The sequence below is a fragment of the Oryctolagus cuniculus genome, chromosome 6 (genome assembly GCF_964237555.1).
Source record: "Oryctolagus cuniculus chromosome 6, mOryCun1.1, whole genome shotgun sequence".
Taxonomy (NCBI): Eukaryota; Metazoa; Chordata; class Mammalia; order Lagomorpha; family Leporidae; genus Oryctolagus; species Oryctolagus cuniculus.
The window spans coordinates 116563484-116586441 of record NC_091437.1 but is presented as its reverse complement, the minus strand read 5'-3'; the positions used below and the strand labels follow the sequence as shown (position 1 = coordinate 116586441).

Genomic DNA, 22958 nt, shown 5'->3' with positions numbered 1-22958 from the left:
TTCTAACTGTTACTTTGAATGTTTAAGCATGTTCTCTTGTAAATAAAAATGCAATATTTAAAAACCTAGATTTCTTTCCCCAAAGTTAGAAGTTACCAAGTGTTTCCCAGTTATTTGAAACAAAACAAAACAAAAATTCATTTCCAGATGGGAAAAAATGTGCATTTTTACTGTCTATGCCTTAAAAACAACAAATGCGTCACCATTAAATTAATTATTAGGGATAAAAATTTGTGATCTATAAATTCATATTTTTAAGTCAGAGGTGATAAAAAGCAGCTATAACTATAACAAAAAACTAATCATCACTTATATATTAAAATATTTATTATAACAATCAGAGCTCATCTAGGTCAACAAGTTCACTGCAGAACACAAAGAAAGGAGTGAGAGAGAAATCTTTGAGACGCTAGAGCAAAGCAAGGTTTTGAGTCATTTGTATAATTCAAGGTTCCAATTACTACAGGTATCACTGGCTGCCCATATTTTTATACTTCCAAGAGCATAAACAGAATTTTTTTCTATGATAATAGAAGTTGATTCTACTTACTTTTGATGGAAATACCTCAATAATATTTCCAGCTACATCTAGGATTCTTAGTTTTTTAAGATCACAAAGTCCCTGTGTCAGAAAACAAAAGAAATGTTTTTAAAAATCTAATATCTAAAATCATAAGTGTTTCTTTTGAGTTCAGACTTGATGGAGGCTACCATCTTTCCTACCTGATGAATTTTTCAGTATATCTGCCCCAAGGAGATGCTATGGCCCAAAGTGCCAGACATCTTTGAGTTCTCTATTTCTTCTAACCGCTCCAGGGCAACATAACACAGTAGCTATGAGTTAGAGCACTTCTAGCTTGAAATCTTATCTCTGGCAACTAGTATTTGTAACTATGAGCCAATTTCTTTGTGTCTTTGTACTTCAATTTCTTCATTGGTAGAATGGAAATGCTAATAGAAAACCCCACTTCATGTGGTTTGTAGAATAAATTAAATGAGTCACTAAGCTGTAAGTGCTTACTAAAGTGTTTAATATGTGGTAAGTACTGAATAGATATTATATGTAATTAAAATACAAAGAACAAATGTAATCTTGAAATTTTGCCTTTTGTGATAATTCAGCCAAGATTTGTTATACATCTACTTCTTGCTTAGCACAGCATTACCACAATCCTTTCCTTATAAAGGGATGTGTCTACCTGCATACTCAAATGACATACCCAAAATCATTCCTTCTTAAAGAATGGCAAGATACGTACTAGCAGATCTGGGATGATATTCTTCTGATATAGTAATTCCAGCATAAAAAAATTTATTTCTCATAAATCTAGCAAATTTCCATCTCACTGGCCTAGCTAAAATCTTCTACCAATCCTTGAAGAAATCATTGTGTCCAAGGTGATAAAATATTTGATTGGCCAAGTCTGGTCTGACCAGTGGATCTATCAGCTCTAAACAAACCTCACAGATTGATTGAGGAAGGAAAGATATTACAAAGCCAAATAATAATGCCATTATGGAAAGTAGCAGCGCTGGACACTAGTTAAACAAAAACAACAGATGAATGCCATGCCTTGTTAAAGAGTATATTTTTTATATAAGCAATCACATATTTAGTGCCAACCACATTCTAGGAACTGAGTGGGAGGCTAATATTCATTATGGGCTGGCGCCGCGGCTCAATATGCTAATCCTCCGCCTTGCGGCACCAGCACACAGGGTTCTAGTCCCGATCGGGGCACCGGATTCTGTCCCGGTTGCCCCTCTTCCAGGCCAGCTCTCTGCTGTGGCCAGGGAGTGCAGTGGAGGATGGCCCAAGTGCTTGGGCCCTGCACCCCATGGGAGACCAGGATAAGTACCTGGCTCCTGCCATCGGATCAGCGCCATGCGCCAGCCGCAGCACGCCGGCCGCGGCGGCCATTGGAGGGTGAACCAACGGAAAAGGAAGACCTTTCTCTCTGTCTCTCTCTCTCTCACTGTCCACTCTGCCTGTCAAAAAAAAAATTTTAAAAATTAAAAATAAAGAAAAAATATTCATTATGATTAATAAAAACATATGAGTTGCATTTTTTAAATTTTAATTTTATTGACTCCAACATTCCCAAGGCACAATCCATGGAATATTAATAGATATTAAATGCAAAAAAGGAGTTCTAAGTTAAATTCAGGAAACTAATTTAATGAAGTTAAGCATCTTTACTGCAGAACTGCTCATTATTTTTAATATACTAATATATTCTGTGAATCTACAAGAAGAGGTCATTAGCACCTGTTTTATTCAGGCCAGGCTGCTTGTGTAACAAAGTACCACAGATTGGTTAGCTTATAAACAGAAATTTACTTCCCATGATTCTGGAGTCTAGAAGTCCAAGAGCAGGATTTCAACATGGTCAGGTTCTGGTGAGGGCTCTCTTCTTGGTTGCAAACTGCCAACTTCTCATTGTATCCCCACATGTGGAAACAGCTAGAGAGCTCTCTGAGGTCTGCTTTACACATCTCTTAATTCCACTCCCAAGAGCTCGACCCTCATGAACTAACAAACTTAAAAGGCTTCACTTCTTAATGCCATCACATTGACGACTAGTATTTTAATAAATGAATTTTGGAGGGACACCAACATTCAGTCTATGACAGCCTTTCTGATCATATATTGTTCCAGAGGAATACTCAGGACTTGTGTTCTTTGAAGAATACTTCAGGAAATGATACACTAGGCCCTATGTTGAACACTCACATTTTGGTTCCTAATATTCTATCTTTGTATATGAACTCTGAATTTCTTTGTTGGAGTTTTAAGATATTGCTGCCATTGTGACCAAACCATAGATATGTAAACCTTACTTTTATAGCAGCAGAAGTCTACATAACTCTATACTTAAGTAATGGAATTCAAATGTGTGTTTGAATTATAATTTTTTAGCACCACTTTCATGTATTGTATGAAGTTTTGTAAAGGTCAACTATTATAATTAAAAGGAAACTTTATTTCTAAAAGTTAAAGTATATTTCATGTTTTATACATTTTCTCTCTCTGCTTATTAATATACAAACTCAAATCCAAATAGATTAACCTTTCATGACCTCAACTATCATAAAAGCCACGTTAGGAACACATTTTTAGCTCCTAAGTCTATTTGTTCTCAACAGATTATTTGACTGTCCCTCAGACCACTTTAGAGAAAGAAAATTAAATTCTTGATCTATCAGTATTGGGGCATAAACATAAATAGAAAACATATATTTGTAAATACATACAAATACACACACAACTTATGAAATATACTAGAGGGGCCGGTACTATAGCATAGTGGGCAAAGCTGCCGCCTGCAGTGCCAGCATCCCATATGGATGCTAGTTCAAGTCCCAGCTGTTTCTTTTTTTTTTTTTTTTTTGACAGGCAGAGTGGACAGTGAGAGAGAGACAGAGAGAAAGGTCTTCCTTTGCCGCTGGTTCACCCTCCAATGGCCGCCGCGGCCGGCGTGCTGCGGCTGGCGCACCACGCCTATCCGAAGGCAGGAGCCAGGTGCTTCTCCTGGTCTCCCATGGGGTGCAGGGCCCAAGCACTTGGGCCATCCTCCACTGCACTCCCTGGCCACAGCAGAGAGCTGGCCTGGAAGAGGGGCAACCGAGACAGAATCCGGCGCCCCAACCGGGACTAGAACCCTGTGTGCCGGCGCCGCAAGGCGGAGGATTAGCCTAGTGAGCCGCGGCGCCGGCCGAGTCCCAGCTGTTTCATTCCCAATCCAGTTCTCTGTTATGGCCTGGGAAAGCAGTAGAAGATGGCCCAAGTCCTTGGGTCCCTGCACCTGCACTGGAGACCTGGAAGAAGCTCTTGGCTCCTGGCTTCAGACTGGCCCAGCTCCAGCCATTGCGGCCATTTGAGGAGTGAACCAGCATGGAAGACCTCTCTCTCTTTCTCTCCCTCCCTCAGCCTCTCTGTAACCCTGTCCTTCAAATAAATAATAAATAAATCTTAAAAAAAATATAATATACTAGAAGATGAATCATAACCAAGCAAGTTAGTTTTTTTCTGTAATGCATAAAAATCATTGATAACATAGAACAAAATTTACAATGACCAATTTAATCACACTAAATGCCCCAACAGTATAAATGTAATCATGGGCATTCTTTGCATGAAAGTGTAGTGTAGGACTCATTTGGCCAGGCTTAAGGATGCTGAAGTTCCCTAAACCAAGAAAAATGATTCCATAAACACACCATGGTAATAGAAGCTAGCAGCATTGGGGAGTTCTTTACTACCCTAATCTTCAGAGAGCCAAAAGGAAGCAATAATTGTTTCTAAGTGGACTACCTAAAACTAATGGTGGCCTTTCAGCGAGGCATGCAGTCAACCAACAGCACTCTGCCAGAAAGGATACTGTAAGAATACCATCTGTTACTCACTCTCCTTGCACCCTTTCACTTCCTGCTTGTGTCTCTGATAGGCCCTATCCAATAGGAAGCCAGAGGACAAAGAATCTCACTGATGCCTACACACAACAGTCTCCCAGGCATAAGCATGTGAGAGAAAAACAGAATGGACATAGATGAAAAATGGAAGACATCTAGCACATATTGAAAAGCCAAAATGAATTTGTGTTTTGATCTTTATATAGGATTTCCAGGTAAAATACATAATGTTCACATAAATCTCAAACCATGAATATTTTTTAGTTTATGTGTCAACAATATTGGTAGCATACTATTACTAAAATATAAACATGTGTTGCTTGCCTGAAATTCAAATTCAAGTGGGCATCTTGTAATTTTATTTACTACATCTGAGAGTTGTGTCGAGTAACCCAAATTAGCACCTTCTTCTGTTATAGGGATGTGGAAACCGACTACATCTAATTTGAGTGAGAGAAAGGTATGTTTCATACTCGGATACGCAGTTCTAATCTATAGCCTTCTCCCATCATGCTGAAATGAGTTTCTCTACAAGAACAACAACAACAACAAATGTGGCTCCATGTTTTGCTTACCTGTGGCAAAGCTTCAATGTTGTTCCTCACCAGAAAAAGTTTCTGGAGCTTCTTCAAGAACTTAATCTCTTCAGGTATACAAATGAGCTTATTGTAGTTAAGTTGAAGTTCAGAAAGATTTTCAAGGAAACAAAGTTCTGTAGGAATGCTGGATAGCTGGTTATGATTTATACTCATATACTTAAGGCTCTTTAGTCTACAAAAGAAAAAAAATATATGAATAAGAATGTCCTTTGTCTCAAAATGACTTATCAGAAGTCATTTGTCTATTTTTAGTAGCTCATCGGAGCCTTACGTCAAGTGTTTTCACGTACTCTGAATCTTTGAGCCTTAAGAAGTCTTTGCTGAAATTTAATATTTAAATACATTTTATAATCAGATGACTATGTCAAAAGTATTTTATGTAATCAATTACAAGATATACTAATCAGCTTTTCATGACCATGAGGAAATACCTGAGAAGGCTAATTTTATAAAGAGAAAAGTTTTATTTAGCTCACACATTTGGAGGTTCAAGGCCAAGCTCAGTTGACCCCATCAATCTGGCTATCTGGTGACACAAGAGGATGACAATGTGGAGTGCAAGCAGAGGAAGAATTACATGGTGAGTCAGGAAGCAGAGAATGACCTGGCAGGTTGTTGGCTTTTATAGCTAGCTATTTCATGAAACCAACCTTTCTTAGGCATATTCCCATGACCTAAGAACTTCTCACAAGGTTCATCTCCTGAACATTGTATTTGGATTAAGTCTCCACCCTCTTAGTACCATCAACTGATGACTAGAGTTTAAAGTCTATCATGAGTTCAGAAGCTATATCCTCAAACACAGTACTAGATGTAAGAAAAAGAAAATTCTGCTTTCATCATTTACATGTACACACTGACCACATCAAAGATGAAACTGGAAAACATATACATATCTAGATAGACAGATACAGCTAGACAAAGGCATAGGTATAAATACAGATATAGGCATAAGTATAGATAAATGTAGACATAAATATATCTGATACCAAAGAGATATTAGTATTTCTTAATTGCTGTAGAATATTCAAAAGTGGTTTGGCCATAAATTCTGCAGTTTTAGATATTTTGGTTTAGAGGAAGATATCAGGTAAGGGCATAAAAGGAGGACAGGAATGTCACTAGATTTAAAAAGAAAAAGATTAAGGAAATTGGAGTCTATCATGGCAGATATGGCTTTACAAGTTTCTTGGAATAACACAAGAGCACATGTGAGGATACAGTGTGAAGGTGACAGTCTATGAACTGTCAGCTCTCTGCTGTGGCCCAGGAGTGCAGTGGAGGATGGCCCAAGTGCTTGGACCCTGCACCCTATGGGAGACCAAGATAAACACCTGGCTCCTGGCTCCGGATCAGCGCGGTGCACCGGCCGCAGTGCGCTAGCCATGGCGGCCATTGGAGGGTGAACCAACGGAAAAGGAAGACCTTTCTCTCTCTCTCACTGTCCACTCTGCCTGTCAAAAAAAAAAAAAAAAAGAAAAAAAAAAAAAAGAAAAAAAGAAAGTTTACTGAAAATATGTCTTTGTGGGGCCAGCACCTTGGCCTGAAGCGTCGGCATCCCATATGGGTGCTGGTTCAAGACCCGGCTGCTCCACATTCCATCCAGCTCTCTGCTATGGCCTGAGATAGCAGTGGAAGATGGACTAAGTCCTTGGGCCCCTGCACCTACGTGGGAGACCGGGAGGAAGCTCCTCGCTCCTGGCTTTGGATCAGCACAGTTCCTGCTATTGCAGCCAACTGGGGAGTGAACCACTGGATGGAAGACCTCTCTCCCTCTCTCTGCCTCTCCTCTCTCTGCGTATCTCTGACTTTCAAGTAAAATAAAATTTAAAAATCTTTAAAAATATATATCTTTGTTAAAATTGAGAATTAAGAATGGGAATAAGAGAGAGAGGAGGAAGAAGGGTGGGAATATGGGCAGGAGGGAGGGTAGTGTGGGAAGTATCACTATGTTCCTAAATCTGTATACATGAAATACATGAAATTTGTATACCTTAAATAAAATGTAAAAAAATAAAAATAAAAAGGTACAATTACTTTGCAAAAAAATAAAATGTTGGCAATCCCTTCAAAAGTAACATATATGCCTACCCTCCTACCTTATGACTATACAATTCCACTCCTTGAAATTGAAATAAAAAATTAAACATACATCCCAAAAAAGACTTAGCACAAGAATATGACATATAAACTCATAATAGCATCAAATTGGAAATAACAGCTCTACATAAATAGGAAAAAAGACTGATATTTTATGGCATATCCAATGCAATGAAATGACAGTCATGGTAAACAAAAAACAACTACTGATGAATATAACAAGATGAATCACTCAAAAAGTGCCAAGAAAATAAGGATATAAAAGGGGCAGGCATTGTGGCATGGCAGGTAAACTTACCGCCTGCAATGCCAGCATCCCATTTAGGCTCCCTGCTAATGCACTGGGAAAGCAGCAGAAGATGGTCCAAGTGCTTGGGCTTCTGCACTCACGTGAGAGACCCACAAGAAGCTCCTGGCCCCTGGCTTTGGTCTGGCCCAGCCCTGGTCATTGCAGCCATTTGGGGAGCAAACCAGTTTATGGAAAACCTCTCTCTCTCTCTCTAACTCTGCCTTTCAAATAAATAAGATAAATCTTAACAAAAAGAAGATAGACAAAAAAGAGTATATGCTGTGATTCACTTATTTAGTTGTAAGACAAGTAAAACTAATTTGTAGAGACAGAAATCAGAACATTAGTTTCTCATGAAAGGCAAACAATAGAACTTAATTCACTTGAAGAGTTTAAAAGGAAATGTCTGAGTTTAAGGAAATGCTGTACACATTATTCATGTATGTATATTTGTCAAAACTCAGCAAATTATACACTCATGAGCTTTATGAAGTTTTTAGTCAGCAGAGAGAAAAATCATAAGATTTGGCTAAAGGACACTAATGACATTCAAAAATTATCTACAACAGAATAGGAGAGGCTAAAGAGACTACACAGAGGATTAAGCAGGAAGCAAGGGCAATAGACAAAGGGTACTTTAGGAAGGAGTTGAGGGAGAGGAGAGTAGATCAGTGGTAATAAAGAGGCTAAAAGAAGGGAAATCAAATTTTTCAGTAATGTAGGGAGCAAAGTCATTTTCAGAGAATACAGAGGGTCAAAGCAAGACAACTGAGAATTGAAAGGGAGTGAAAATGTGTGAGTAGGTCCAGGAAAAAAGGAAGAGGAATCAACCAGGCTACAATCATAATTGTAATCAATTCTACTCTGGATTACTATATTATATGAGTGCCTTTCCTTCTCTTTTCTATTTTTGTTGTTGTTATTTCAAGGCACTAATTTGAGTTCAGAGTCTATTGTAAATGTGTTCATTATTCATTTGGGTGAGTAGAGAGGAGAAGAGACACACAAGTATCTGGCACTGTTCTGGTTTCCAGAGAGTGGAGAGAACCAGTTTTTGAAAGAAAAACTGCTTGCCCTTCTCTTTATTCTATCTCCTCCCTAGTGAGCTGATGAACAACCTCACAGGACAACTTCACTGATTCGTGAAATTCAAGAAACAATGCAGACTGTTGGCCTAGTCCCTTCCTCTTTCCTTCTCTGTCTCTTACAGAGATCCTGCCCCCAAGATGCCCAACTTCTCCTTCTCTTTCTGGAATTGCACAGCTCTGTCCATGACAGTCATTTAGTGGTAAAACTCTCACCAGTCTAGGCTTGACTACAAAGTCATGAATAACTACTCTGTAGTTTAAGCAAGTCACAATCAAAACTCCTCTCTCCCACTCCTGAGTTGTGAACAAACTGAAAAGTAGGATTCAGCAAAAAGGAGATCAAACATCAGCATAAAGCTGATATAACCACTCAGTCTCCCTTCAAGCCCTCCCCTAAATTAAACAAATCACCCTGTCAGTCACAGCCCTTCTGGCTCAGGCTGCTGCTTACTTCTTGACAGGGCGAGAAGAGCCATTGTGTGTTCAATGCTGTTCCCAACTTCACTGGTAAATCACTCTTTTTCCCTGGAAAGGAGTGAAGAGGGGAGACAGATACAATCTAGAATAAAAATAACAATCAGTGATAATAAATGCTCACATCCAGTTGAGCATTTACTCAGTCCTAAAAGCCTGTTATATTCCAAGCTCAACCTTAAACACATTTTCTAGATTAGCTTACTTGAAATTCAAAACAACCCTATGAAGTAGGTAGTATCACCATTTTTACTTATGCAGATGGAGACACTAATATATAAGCAGGTTGAAAGGAGAAAAAAAAAAGACTTGCCCAGAGTCAGAAAATGGAATTCTGCTTGGGGAGATAACCCCCATTTTATATTCGACATCTTGGTCACAGCCAGAATACAGACAAACCAAAATTAGCTATAAAACAACATGAACCTATAGCAGTCCTACTTTTTTCAGTGAATAGTTCCATTCACATTTCTAATATAGCACCTTCATTTTTACGATTCCTCTAATATTGTACTTTGTACTCCAAACAAATGTAAATTTATTAAGTTATGAAATCATAAAATTTTATAACAGTAAGACTTTAAGTTCATTTACTCAAAATTCTTCCTTTAGAGATGAGAAAGTTGAGGTATAGGGCAGTTAAATTACCTGTCCAAGGTCATTAAGGCCTATTGCACAGAAATATGGCACAAACCTAACTCACCAGATTATTCAAGGTGTCCTTTTTTTGTTACACCATTATCACTAAGCAAATCAAGTGATAAGGTGAACAAGTTAAAACTAAGAAAATAACTACTACTATAAATACTTCCTTTCTATGGAAATTAGGTCAATTCTATTTTTTTTCTAGTTCATTTGACTTACAATACTACTTTTCCTGTAAAAATCTATTTGGGAAGGAGAATACTTTGGCTAAAGGAACAGATAAGTGAATGAGGATAGATTTTAGGTGCTGCAGAAAGCCTTGTGTTGAGGACTGTTCATAGATTTGTATCCTCCTATAAAACTCGGGATGTTCTTACTTTATAACACATCTGTTTCTGCTCAACAAGCAATAAAGAGAGCCTCCAGAGTAAACCAGAGTGAGGTTCTCGCTCCATCTGTCAGAGAAAAAGCCCAAGAGGGTGTTTTGCCTGCAGAAGAACAAGGCCCTCAGCTGGCTCCAGACAGGCATCGTAATGGCAGCTTGTCTGTGCAGATGTGCTGGAGACAGGAAAAATAGCATTTTGTTGTTAATGATAGTAAAATGTGGGGGATATTTTTATGAAAATGACATCTAGTTTTAAATCCTTTGCTTTTATATTACCTTTTCTATCAAGCTCAAAATGGTTTACAACAATCATGTGAAATAAAATTTAATGTCCCTAATTCTGGAGCTAGGTAAGCTCCAAGAACCCTAGAGTTGGAAAACCAATAACACCATCAGCTTTAGGACTTAAGGCTTCAAACCCCCACTTTTACACTTAGACTACCAAGCCCTGCTGTTTCTCATTTCTCTGAAGTGTTTAAGGGATCATCTGCTTAAAATTAGTGGTTTGCCTCAGTCCTTCATATCCCTCTGTGCTATGTATAAACATACAGGGAACTGTGGCAAGGTATAATGCTTTCAGATGACCAGGGCAGGGGCCAGAGGCAGGGGCAGGGGGGGTAGTGGGTGGAGAGGCATGGGTCTCACCAAGTCTCACTATCAACAAAATTACCTGCTGATTTCTTCAGGAAGCCATGTCAGCTGGTTGTTGTTCAGGTTAAGCAGGATCAAATTTTGTAAGCCATCTGTTAGAAAATAATTATAGTCACTCCAGCCATCTGTTAGAAACTAATTTTTAGTGATTTTTCTATACACCTTTATTTTCCTTATGGTTTCGTGTCTTGGCCAAAACTCTTTTGGTTGCTGGCAATAGATAAGCTCTTAAACTAGCTAAAGCAAAAAGGGAGAATTTATCATGAAGTTACAAATCTCAGTCACAGAGAATGAGGACAGAGGGCACAATCAGGCTCACCACAAACTAGGACCAGAAACTAAGCAGCACTCAGAACCGGGAATAATGTACTCTCTAGGCATCCCTTTAAAGTGTCTCTAAACTTCACATTTACTTCACGTTCTCTTCTACACCCTCACTTCCCTCCAGTCTTTCTCTTTTGAACAGATTTGCTCCATTTTTCTATGTATTCGTTTGAATGTTCACAGACAGGATAAGCAGAGTCCTCAAACTCAAACACATATAAGAATCAAAAAGGTACCCATGCCTTGTCAAATAGGGACACCATCGCTCAGCCAGCTCCTGGCAATATGGGAATGTGATTACAGCATTGCTTAATCTTTCTTTCATAAAAGATCCTATAAAACAAGAAAGAAAAAAAAAAAAACAGAGATCCTGACCTTTAAATGAACTCTCCTACTTGAAAATCTGGGCATCTAATTCAAAGTTTTAAAAAGGTTGACAAAATAGAACCAATTTTGTGAAGCAGATTCAGTCCATGGGCCATTGGTTTACAATCTCAGCCTCATGCCATATGATGATCTCAAACCAATTAAACAGCTTGAGACTCTATCATAATCTCTTAGACAGAAAGTATAGGACTGACTCAGCTTGAAACCTATGTCTAGTCCTCTTCAGTCTGGTCAAAAGAACAGGGTCATATAACACAAAAACGTATCCAGACCCATGCTAGATAGCACTCAACTTCTTGCCTCCAAACCACAGCCTTGGAAAACCAGGACTTGACACAGGACGTAAATTATGTCAGTCACATGGGACTTCCAAAACACAACAACGAAAAATCAAGAAATATAGAACTTAAAGACATCCAAGAGCACTATGGGGTTGGTGTTATGGTGCAGCTGGTTAGGCCACCACTTAGGACTCCACATCCCATGTCAGAGTGCTAGTTGGAATCTTGACTACTCTGATTCCAGTCCAGCTTCCTGCTATTGTACACCCTGGGAGGTAGCAGATGGTCTTTCTCTCTCTTTCTCTCTCTCTTTCTCTCTCTCTCTCTTACTCCCTCCCTCCTTCCCTCCAGCTATCTTTCTGTATCACTGTACCTTTCAAATAAATACATTTGACTATATATATATGATTTATGTACATACATATATCATATGTATACATATATATATACAGTAAAGTAGCTTACATGAATTAACAAACTACAAAAACCAACTTGGTCACTTTGCCTACTTAAGCCCACTATATTAAATGAGAAGAATGTCACACTAAATGAAGAAATACAAAGAAAAAAGTTCCACTTATTGAATCTCATATATTTTCTTTAAACTTCTCCCCAAATAGATTTTTCCCAATAAATTTTTGTTGTTGCTTTTTTCAATTTTTATTTATTTTACTTATTTGTGCTCCTAGAAGAATTTTTAAAATTTATTTTAAGATTTAACAATTTTTAACATGTCATATTCACTTCATAAGTAGAAACACTATATAAATACACATATATATTATTTTCCTTAAAAATAGAGATATCACTATCACATAATATGAGACTCATGACAGTGATCATCAAGTGAGGAAAGAAGGGTATATTGTTATGTAGATAGTATAATTCAAAGAAGATAGCATTTATAACTATCTATATACCAAATAGTATTTGAATTTAGTATCTTCATCAGAAATTTTAACTTAAGATCTGAGACAATAAAAATGAAAAGAGGGGCCGGCACTGTGGTGTAGTGGGGAAAGCCACTGCCTGCAGTTCCGGCATCCCATATGGGCGCTGGTTCGAATCTCGGCTGCTCCACTTCTGATCAAGCTCTCTGCTAGGGCCTTGCAAAGCAATGGAAGATGGTCCAAGTCCATGAGCCCCTGAACCTATGTGGAAGACCTGGAAAAAGCTCCTGGCTTCAGATTGGCCCAGCTCCAGCTGTTGCAGTCACCTGGGGAGTGCACCATCAGATGAAAGACCTCTCTCGCTCTCTCTGCCTCTGCCTCTCTGTAACTCTCCATTTCAAATAAATAAATAAATCTTTTTTAAAAAAATGAAAAGAGCAAGGAAGAACTCTCTTCTATGACTAACTTACCACATGCTCCAGATGCAAATCTACAAATCCTGTTTCCAAATAAATGGAGTTTCTTTAGGGATGTAAGGTATTTCATCTCTTCTGGAACTTCTTCTAAAAGGTTGTTCCCCAAATTTAGTGCTGTCAACTGAAAACATATAGAGATTTAATGGACTCATACATTAGATAACTTCAAATAAGCAAAAGAAATAATGTAAGCCCATTTGTTCAGATTTATGTAACCTAATTTCAAGACAATAATGTTGATTGAATTGCTTAAATCATTAAATTGCATTATAAACCTTCCAACTGTGTTTAAAAACATAATTAGTGATATATTCATAACTCATTTAAGCAACCAAAGAGTATCCTAACATTGTGACCCATAGAATCAACCCATTAAAGATTCAGCAAAGGGTCTCATTTCCTAAAATCTGAAACAGAGCCAAAGATTCGAGATCCTTCTAACTTACTATTCCCAAATGAGCTATTTCATTTAGGCCAACAAGGCTGCTCCATAACAAGGATTTGGCTGGAGGAATTGGTCTTTAATTTAGATGTTACCATGTGATCACAAACTTTACGAAGTCATCTACTAAAATGCTATAGAGTTGAGAGGATCTGCACTATATGTATCTGTCCTACTATTGATGGATTGGTCAGACACAGGAAGAACAACACAAAAGAATGAAAAGATTCCTCCTTGATACCCTACAATAAACCAATGATTTAGAGTTTTTCCCTAAAACATGGTAATTTTCTTGGATATAGAATTTATTTGTACCTTCCAAAGTAATAATTTACCATTTGGATTTAATTACCAAGTCTATCCCTTAGAATTTTAATATTAAAGATAAAATAAAAGGAATCATAGCATTTTAAAAAATAATGAATTTACATAAGACAAAAAATTTTAAGAAGAAAGTTCAGGGCCGGCGCCGTGGCTCACTTGCTTAATCCTCTGCCTGCGGCGCCAGCATCCCATATGGGTGTCGGGTTCTAGTCCCAGTTGCTCCTCCTCTAGTCCAGCTCTCTGCTGTGGCTGGGGAGGGCAGTGGAGGATGGCCCAAGTACTTGGGCCCCTGCACCCGCATGGGAGACCAGGAGGAAGCACCTGGCTCCTGGCTTCGGATCGGTGCAGCGCCGGCCATGGTGGCCATTTGGGGAGTGAACCAATGGAAGGAAGAACTTTCTATCTCTCTCTCTCTCTCTCTCTCTCACTGTCTATAACTCTACCTTTCAAATAAAAAAAAAAGTTCAAGTAATTTACAATTTATATTTAAATGTGACCTAGCACATTTGGCATGGATCCATGTCAATTATTTAAATTAATACAGAGAAGTACCTGTAGATAGTTACATGAAATTTTTTATTCAATGATAAAGGTTTCACTTCCATATGTAGTTTTGTCTGATAATTACCACACATTTAGGGGGCCCGTGCTGTGGAGCAGTAGGTTAATCCTCCACCTGTGGCATCGGCATACCTTGTGGGCGCCGGTTCTAGTCCCAGCTGCTCCCCTTCCAATCCAGCTCTCTGCTGTGGCCTGGGAGGGCAGTGGAGGATGGCCCAGGTACTTGGGCCCCTGCACCTGTGTCGGGGACAAGGAGGAACCTCCTGGTTCCTGTCTTCGGATTGGTGTAGCTCCAGCTATTGCAGCCATTTGGGGAGTGAACCAAAGGAGGGAGGACCTTTCTCTCTGTCTCTTCCTCTCACTGTCTGTAGCTTTACTTCTCAAATAAATAAATAAATAAAATCTTTAAAAACACATACACATTTAGGTAATTATTTGGATGCAAAGGCTGTTACTGTATTAGTTTCCTAATATTGGTGTAATGAACTGCAATGAACTTCATGGCTTAAAACAACACAAAAATATTAAAGTTCTTGAGGCCAGAAATCAGAATTGGATCTCAGAGACATGCAACCAGTGGTGGTAGCACTGTGTTCATTTCTGAGAACTCTTAAAAGAACTGTAAGAGAGAGGGCTATCAATGACTACTTGAAATTTCGTTTCTATAAAGAAGTAGATTTCATTCTTTTCCCTAAAGTTTAGTGAAAAAATTCTTAGTAGTCAACCAGTATGGAGAACCTAACAAAATCTTGAGCACAGATGAGATATGCAAGAGTATCAGGCATCAAAAAAGGTCCAAGATTTTATCCAATGTGCAAGCTAACAAGTTAATCTGCCAGTTTCATAAATGCTGATAGAGACTGTTTCTGAGAACTTCAGGAAAGAGACAAAGTACAATTACTTTGAACAACCGAAGTGCCAGCATATCACTATTTTTGCATTAGAAATGCAAAAGAAATGATACCAGGATTACAGTGAGCTGTGTTACAGAAAAGAAACCATGTGCATAGGGACCCTGATTCTTTTTTAATGGGCAGTAAATGATTCACCTTTGCTCCAAATGGAGACACTTATTTTCAAGGCTGTCTGCTATTTAAATACCCTTGAAAAGTTAATCCAGAACAAAGGCAGCCTATGCTTCTACTTACAAGACATTTGGAAGAAAAAAAGAGGGTGCAATTTATATTTTAAAATTAGGTAGGTAAAAGTAAACAAGAAATAGAGCTTGTGATTTCTCACATTATCAATATCTTTCCCTACATTTCTGAGGACACATATTGTATAGTGTTCATTTTGCATGTTATGACGTAAGTTGTCAACTACGAACTAGAGATAATTTTGTCATTGTCTACACAATATCTAAAGGAATGGACAAGATATATAAGGATAGCATCATAATTTGATTCCATGGCATATCAAAGAGAAGGCACAGGATATTATCAATCTTGACTATAATGTGAGGTGGCTTTTTATTTTATTTCATGTTTGTAAGGTTTTTGTGATGACTAAAATATAAACAAATGAAGAAAATACATTCTGAACCACCCATATTCTGAGAATATAATCATCTCTAAGAAAGTAGCTGGAAGGTCACCTATTGATTTAAACACTCTGAAAAATATGCATTTCATGCCTACCATGGGCATGAAGTAAGACACATGAGTAAGACACATGACATCTTTACCCTGAATTTGCTTACACAGTAATAGTAAAAGAGTGGTAACACAATAAATGGCTGAACAATTAATAATAAAAAATAACAAACCATATTAAGATGATTTTCAATCATCTAATTGAAAGAGGAGAGAGTGATTGATCGGGACAATCTTAGACATTGATAGAGACATGAGTGACACTAAGGAAGAAGAAATGACTAAAATAGGCCAGAGCTGAGGCTTACTTGGCTAATCCTCCACCTGCGGCACCAGCACACCAGGTTCTGGTCCTGGTTGGGGAGCTGGATTCTGTCCCGGTTGCCCCTCTTCCAGGCCAGGTCTCTGCTGTGGCCCGGGAAGGCAGTGGAGGATGCCCCAAGTTCTTGGGCCCTGCACCCACATTGAAGACCAGAAGAAAGCACCTGGCTCCTGGCTTCGGATCGGCACAGCGCGCCAGCCATAGCAGCCATTTGGGAAGTGAACCAATGGAAGGAAGACCTTTATCTCTGTCTCTCTTTCTCACTGTCTACCTCTGCCTGTCAAAAAAAAAAATGACTAAAATAAAGATCCCAAAGTAAGAATGTTCTTGGTGTGGCTGGGGAGGCAAAAGATGCAACTGATGCAGCTGAGCACAGTGGGTAGAAGGAAGCCAACAAATATGACAATCAAAAGGGTTATCTGGGTCAGATGTATGTATGGTTTTGTAAAGCAAAGAAAGACAGTGGAGAGAGATGGATAGGTTTTGGAGTTGCTTTCAATGTAAAGCAAAAAGAATGTGAGATGTAGGAGAAACAGAAGAATCATGGATGGCATCTATCTTTGAAGTCTGAGCATATGTGCACATGTGATGGGCAAAACTAGTTCAATGGCAGTTTTTGGAAGAGGAACAAGGAATTAAGAGTTTTTCTTTAAAAATTTATACAAAGAGAAGATATTTCATGTATTTCATATATACAATTTTAATTCCATATGATACTTCCCACCCTAGTGCCCTCCTTCCCTCATCCTTCTTTTTTTTTTTTTCTTTTAATGTTTGTAATAGCACACTTTCAATTTAATTTATAGTTATGGCTTAATCCTCCACTAAATAAAGAATTCAATAAGTAGAAAGTGGAAAAACCATTGTTATGCAGGAGTATAAACAAAGGCAATAAACAACAAGCAAACCTCACAATGTCAATTTCACTCAGATACATTTTTTGTACTCTATGAGCTACTACGAATCAAACATATGATATTTGTCTTTTTGGGTCTGACTTGTTTCATTAAGCATAATGGTCTATAGTTTCAGACCTAACCTATATGTATCACTAATTCAATTATGTTTATTATCAGTCTGTTGCAGATACATGAAAAAATGCTCAGGATCACTAGCCATCGGGAAAATGCCAATCAAAACCACAACAAGGTTTCACCTCACCCCAGTTAGAATGGCTCTTATACAGAAATCAACAAATGACAAATGCTGGTGAGGATGATGGGGAAAAAGGTACCCTAATCCACTACTGGTGGGAATGTAAACTAGTACAGCCATTGTGGAAGACAGTATGGAGATACCTCAGACAGCTGAAGGTATATCTACCATATGATCCAGCAATTCCATTCCTGGGAGTTTATCCAAGGGAAATGAAAGTTCCTGTATCCCATTTATTGCAGTTCAATTCACAATAGCTAAGATATGTAATCAACCCAGATGTCCATCAACAGATGACTGTATAAAGAAATTATCACTCACACACACACACACACACACACACTATCAATTACTACTCAGCTATCAAAAAGAATGAAATCCTATCTTTTGTAACAAAATGGTTACAACTAAAAACCATTATACCTTATGAAATAAGCCAATCCCAAAAAGACAATGACCATATACTGGGGCCGGCGATGTGGCTCACTTGGTTAATCCTCCACCTGCAGCACCGGCATCCCATATGGGTGCCGGTTCTAGTCCCAGCTGTTCCTCTTCTGGTCTAGCTCTCTGCTGTGGCCTGGGAAGGCAGTAGAAGCTGGCCCAAATGCTTGGGCCCCTGTATCCACATAGGAGACCAGCAAGAAGCACCTGCTCCTGGCTTCTGATTAGTGCAGCTCTGGCCAGAGCAGCCATTTGGGGAGTGAACCAACTGAAGGAAGACCTTTCTCTCTGTCTCTTTCTCTCACTGTCTATAACTCTACTGTCAATAAAAAGCTTTTTTAAAAAAAAAATACCATATGTTTTCCCTGATCTGTGGTAACTAATAAAGTACCAAAAATGTAATGTATAGACGTGAAATTGACATTTTGAGATTTAATGACTGTTTACAGTCTTCATCTGTACTGTTGGGGAACAGTGGTTTTTTTCTTCTTAGTATTTGTTGAACTCCCTACTTAGTGTAGGGTTAATCTTTTAAGTATAAAGTAAAGTGAAAATAGATCATTGTAAAAATTAAGAGAGGAAGGAGGATAAAGGATGGGACTGTGGGCAGGAGGGAGGGTAGAGTGGGAAGTATCACTATGTTCCTAAATCTATATATATGAAATACATGAAATTTTTATACCATAAATAATTTTTTTCTTGATCTGAAAAAAATAATAAGTCTCTTCCATCCTACTATTATTTTGAATGCTAGAGGTACCACTCTGAACGTAAGATCTCTATCTTACATTTTAGGGAGTTAGACAAGAAATAAGCCAACAAATAATTTAACTGTTTAGTGTGAAGTTCTAGATAAGAAGGAAAGAAAGCAGGATAATGGGCTAGAAAACAACTCAGGCTATACTGGATAGTTAGGGAAGATCTCTCTGAGGAGGTGACATTTGAGGTGAAAGATGTGAGGTTCCGGCTGGCGCCGCGGCTCACTAGGCTAATCCTCCGCCTAGCGGCGCCGGCACACCGGGTTCTAGTCCCGGTCGGGGCACCGGATTCTGTCCTGGTTGCCCCTCTTCCAGGCCAGCTCTCTGCTGTGGCCAGGGAGTGCAGTGGAGGATGGCCCAAGTGCTTGGACCCTGCACCCCATGGGAGACCAGGAGAAGCACCTGGCTCCTGCCATCGGATCAGCGCAGTGCGCCGGCCACGGCGGCCATTGGAGGGTGAACCAGCGGCAAAGGAAGACCTTTCTCTCTGTCTCTCTCTCTCACTGTCCACTCTGCCTGTCAAAAATAAATAAATAAAAAAGAATTAAAAAAAAAAAAAAAGATGTGAGGTTCCTTGACAAAGTTGTTCCAAATGGTATTTTACTAAACAAAGGGTTTCAGAAATAGTAGCCATCCAGAAAGAACATACTCAGTGGGTGGTTAGTAACAATCTATGGTTATGAGTAATTCCTAAAGGAAGGTTTTAGTCACAGAGAGCTACTTCATAAGTGTGAAAGCTTGGATGGCTTTAATAATTATGTATAGATCCAAGTTCTGTTGATGTTCAGAGAGAGGAACTTTTCTGTCCTCTGTAAACTAGTATGTTGCCTTAGATCAAAAGACACAATCACCCCAACTGATTTGTTATGAACCCATGATCCAGGAATTAAAGCATCTTACAATTAGGAGCAAATTTCTAATAAGCTAATGACATAAAGTTTAGGTGAGTATTGTATGCCTTCCTTATGAACACACCCAGGGACAGGTAGCTCTATTATCTTGTTGGAGAGATATTTAGCATCTAACTATTTGTGTATATCTATCATCTTGCTCGATCTACCTATATCATCTATCATTAGTCTATATCTTTTAGGCTTAGACTCTTCCCAATTCTTCCCACAGCAATCATAAACATTTTTTAAATCAAAAATTGTCCATTTTTCTTTCTCTCATGTGCTCATCTTTTAAATCTTCAAAGATTAATATCATATTCCCTCTAAAATTACCCCATTTTTCCTTAAGCATTTTCCTCAAGATATAATTCCCAGGCCTCTGACCATCCTTGCCACTCTCTAATTTTTGTGAATATTTCTCTCTGAAAATGGAATGCCTAGGGTGAGACAGGAAATGAGTCTCATAGCACAGATGCTGATGGGACCACTGGGTTTCCCTCGGGCCAATGACTGCGCTTTCATGAACGCAGCATAACATGGCATGCACTCTTTCAGCAACAGGGCATGTTGGTGGTACATAATTAATTTTGTCTGTGGCCAACAAAACCCCTCAGTTAGCTGTCAAGCAGATAACCCACATCCTGAGCTTGTGCAACTGAATTCTTTTCTCAACCTAAATGCAGGAATTTACATTTAGCTTTGTAAAAAAATGTATCTTATTGGTTTTGGCTCCAGTGCATCACTCCAAATCAATGCCCCTAAACAAAGCAGATCTGTTTTTTGCATTCCCATTTTGTTTAACACACTTACTGTTCTAATAATACTATGGTGGCCAAACTTTGAAGTCACCTAGAACTTCCTTCTTTTACACTCCCTAAATTCAATAAGTCACTAAGTCCTATCTCAAAGTTCCTTTTAGGTTCATCTTCTTCAGCTCTGGCTCATAATAATCATATTAGTACTATACTCGTTAGTGCTTGCCCATAGCGCTACACAGCAGAACACAAAGAATGGGCTGTGTTATCATTTAAATTCCCTTTATTCAATCCTACTAAACTGTATTAGTTGCCTAAATGAATCAGTCCATGTACAATTTCCCTACCTCATACATCCTCAATGTTTTCAATTTCTTAGTAGCCTTTTTAATTCCTTGTTACAATAGTCTGTGTCTTCTCTTCTTAAATTTTATTTTATTTGTTTGATTGAATTGACCCACTCATACCACCAAGCTATAAGCTATCTGTGGCCTGCCTTGAAAAGTTGTCTGCATTTCTTCTTACAAATTGGACACAAGGTAAACATTTCAGTATCCACTGAAACCTTTGGGTTTCAGTGTATAGGTTCAATGTATAGTCTTTGCATGAATGAGAAAGAAAAGAACACAAAATTTGAGAAGGAAAACTACTTATCAATTTATTTTGACAATACTAATGGCTAACATATAAATGGAATTTAATATGTACCATACACCATGCCGGTACTCTTGAGCATTGCCTAATGTGGACCTCACAATACGCCTGATTTTACAGAAATGAATCTGAAATGTAGACCATGATCTATGGTACAGTAACAGCTTCATTCTATGGTCTACACTCCTAACTTCTTTTTAAAAAAATTTTTTTTAATTATTTATTTTTTTAAGGAATACAAATTTCATATGTACAACTTTGGAATATAGCTATTCTTTAATTTAAAAAAAATACTTCAAATAATGCAGAAAAATATAAAGAAGAGTTCAAAAGCATATATAGATGTAACAATGTTTAGCATTTTTGCTTCATATGTAAATATTCTACATATGTACATATAAACACTATTTTTCATGAAAACAGAGCTGGCTATATTAATATTACATAATGTGATTAAAAACAAAAATTATAAAGTGAGAAAAAAGGCTATATTATTATATAAGTGGTATTAGTGAAGACAACATTTATAAATAAATATATAACATATTATATGGTGCCCACATATCTTAATAATCTATTTATGTATACTACATATATGAACTGCTATATATGAGAGAAACATGTGGTATTTGTCTTTCTCTATCCAGCTTATTTCACTTAACATAATGATCTCCAGTTCCATCCATTTTGTTGATATCAGAAGTTATAATTTCATTTCATTTTATGGCTGAGTAATATTCCATTAGGTACATGTACCACATTTTCTTAATCTATTCATCTATTGATGGACATCTAAGTTGATTCAATATCTTTGCAACTGTGAATAGCACTGCAATAAATATGGGACACACTCCTAACTTTTAAGCTACACTTCAGTAATACTCAACCCTATTATTTAAATATCATATACACACAATACACATATGCACATGCACACACATGATGTGCACACACATACACAATGGAATTCTCATTTTAAATATTCTTGTTCTTTTTGTGTGCTCATTGTTTACTCATATTACACAGTGAGCAAACATAGGTTTTGGAGACTTCCTGTTATACAATGTCCTAGCTATGTGATCTCAGGTAAGTCATTCAAATTGTGAAATCTCCACATATTTTTTTAAAATGGGGATACTAGCATCTACTTATAAAACTATTTTAAAGATTAGAGACAGTTTAATAAGGTACCTAGCAAGTATAAGATATTATTAAATGCTTCCTATAATCCAAGAAGATAATGTGGGAGAAAATGTTAGACACACATAGTGCTAAATGCAGTAGGCATTATATATTTATTGCCTACTGCATTTAGCATTTAGCTAAATTTTATATATATATATATACACACACACACACATAATATAACTTCTAACTCATTTGTTCAAGTATATCTACAGTCATGACGATTTTTTAAAATCAAGTATTCAGGGACCAGCACTGTGGCATGTAACCTGCAGTGTCAGCATTCCATATGGATGCCAGTTCAAGTCCTGGCTGCTCTACTTCTGATCCAGCTCTCTGCTGTGGCCTGGGAAAGCAACAAAGGATGGCCCAAGTCCTTGGGCTCCTGTACCCAAGGGAAGAAGCTTCTGGCTTCATATCGGCTCAACTCCAGCCATCTGGGGAGTAAACCAGTGGATGGAAGACCTCGCTCTCTCTTTCTCTGTAACTATGCCTTTCAAATAAATAAATAAATAAATTTTAAAACAAAATAAAATGAAGTATTCAGCATTAAATTTCATAGATTAAAAATCATATTAACTTATAAACATATTCATTCCACAATTCAAAGTGAAGAGCAGTTGGCTTAACTCAAGGAGTGGTGCTGATACCCAGTGGGATCAGAAGGATCCCCCTGTGCAGGGACAGCCATGAGCACAGGGATTTGAAGAAGACCTGCTGGGAATGCCACAGAGCAACTCTGCATTCTGTCTTGTTCTGCCCTCAGAACTCTCTGACCAGAGTTTGGAGGGCACAGTTACTTACAGAGATCTTATTTCCCTTCTCATTTATTATTGATGTTGGAAAATAACATGGTGTGACAAATTCCCAC

At 38.0% G+C, this 22958-nt stretch overlaps 1 protein-coding gene across 3 annotated transcripts in view; it reads right to left on the bottom strand.

Annotated features, from left to right (window-relative positions):
* LRRC69 (leucine rich repeat containing 69) overlaps positions 1–22958 on the bottom strand; it is a 136270-nt gene that overhangs the window by 105576 nt on the left and 7736 nt on the right. For all 3 annotated transcript variants that reach the window (XM_070075851.1, XM_017341434.3, XM_051843882.2), the window contains exons 2-5: positions 12997–13123; positions 10664–10736; positions 4989–5184; positions 551–622 (exon numbers count right to left, since the gene is read on the bottom strand). In XM_070075851.1, coding sequence (XP_069931952.1) covers positions 551–622; positions 4989–5184; positions 10664–10736; positions 12997–13123 — 468 coding nt within the window. The remainder of the gene's footprint in view (positions 1–550; positions 623–4988; positions 5185–10663; positions 10737–12996; positions 13124–22958) is intronic.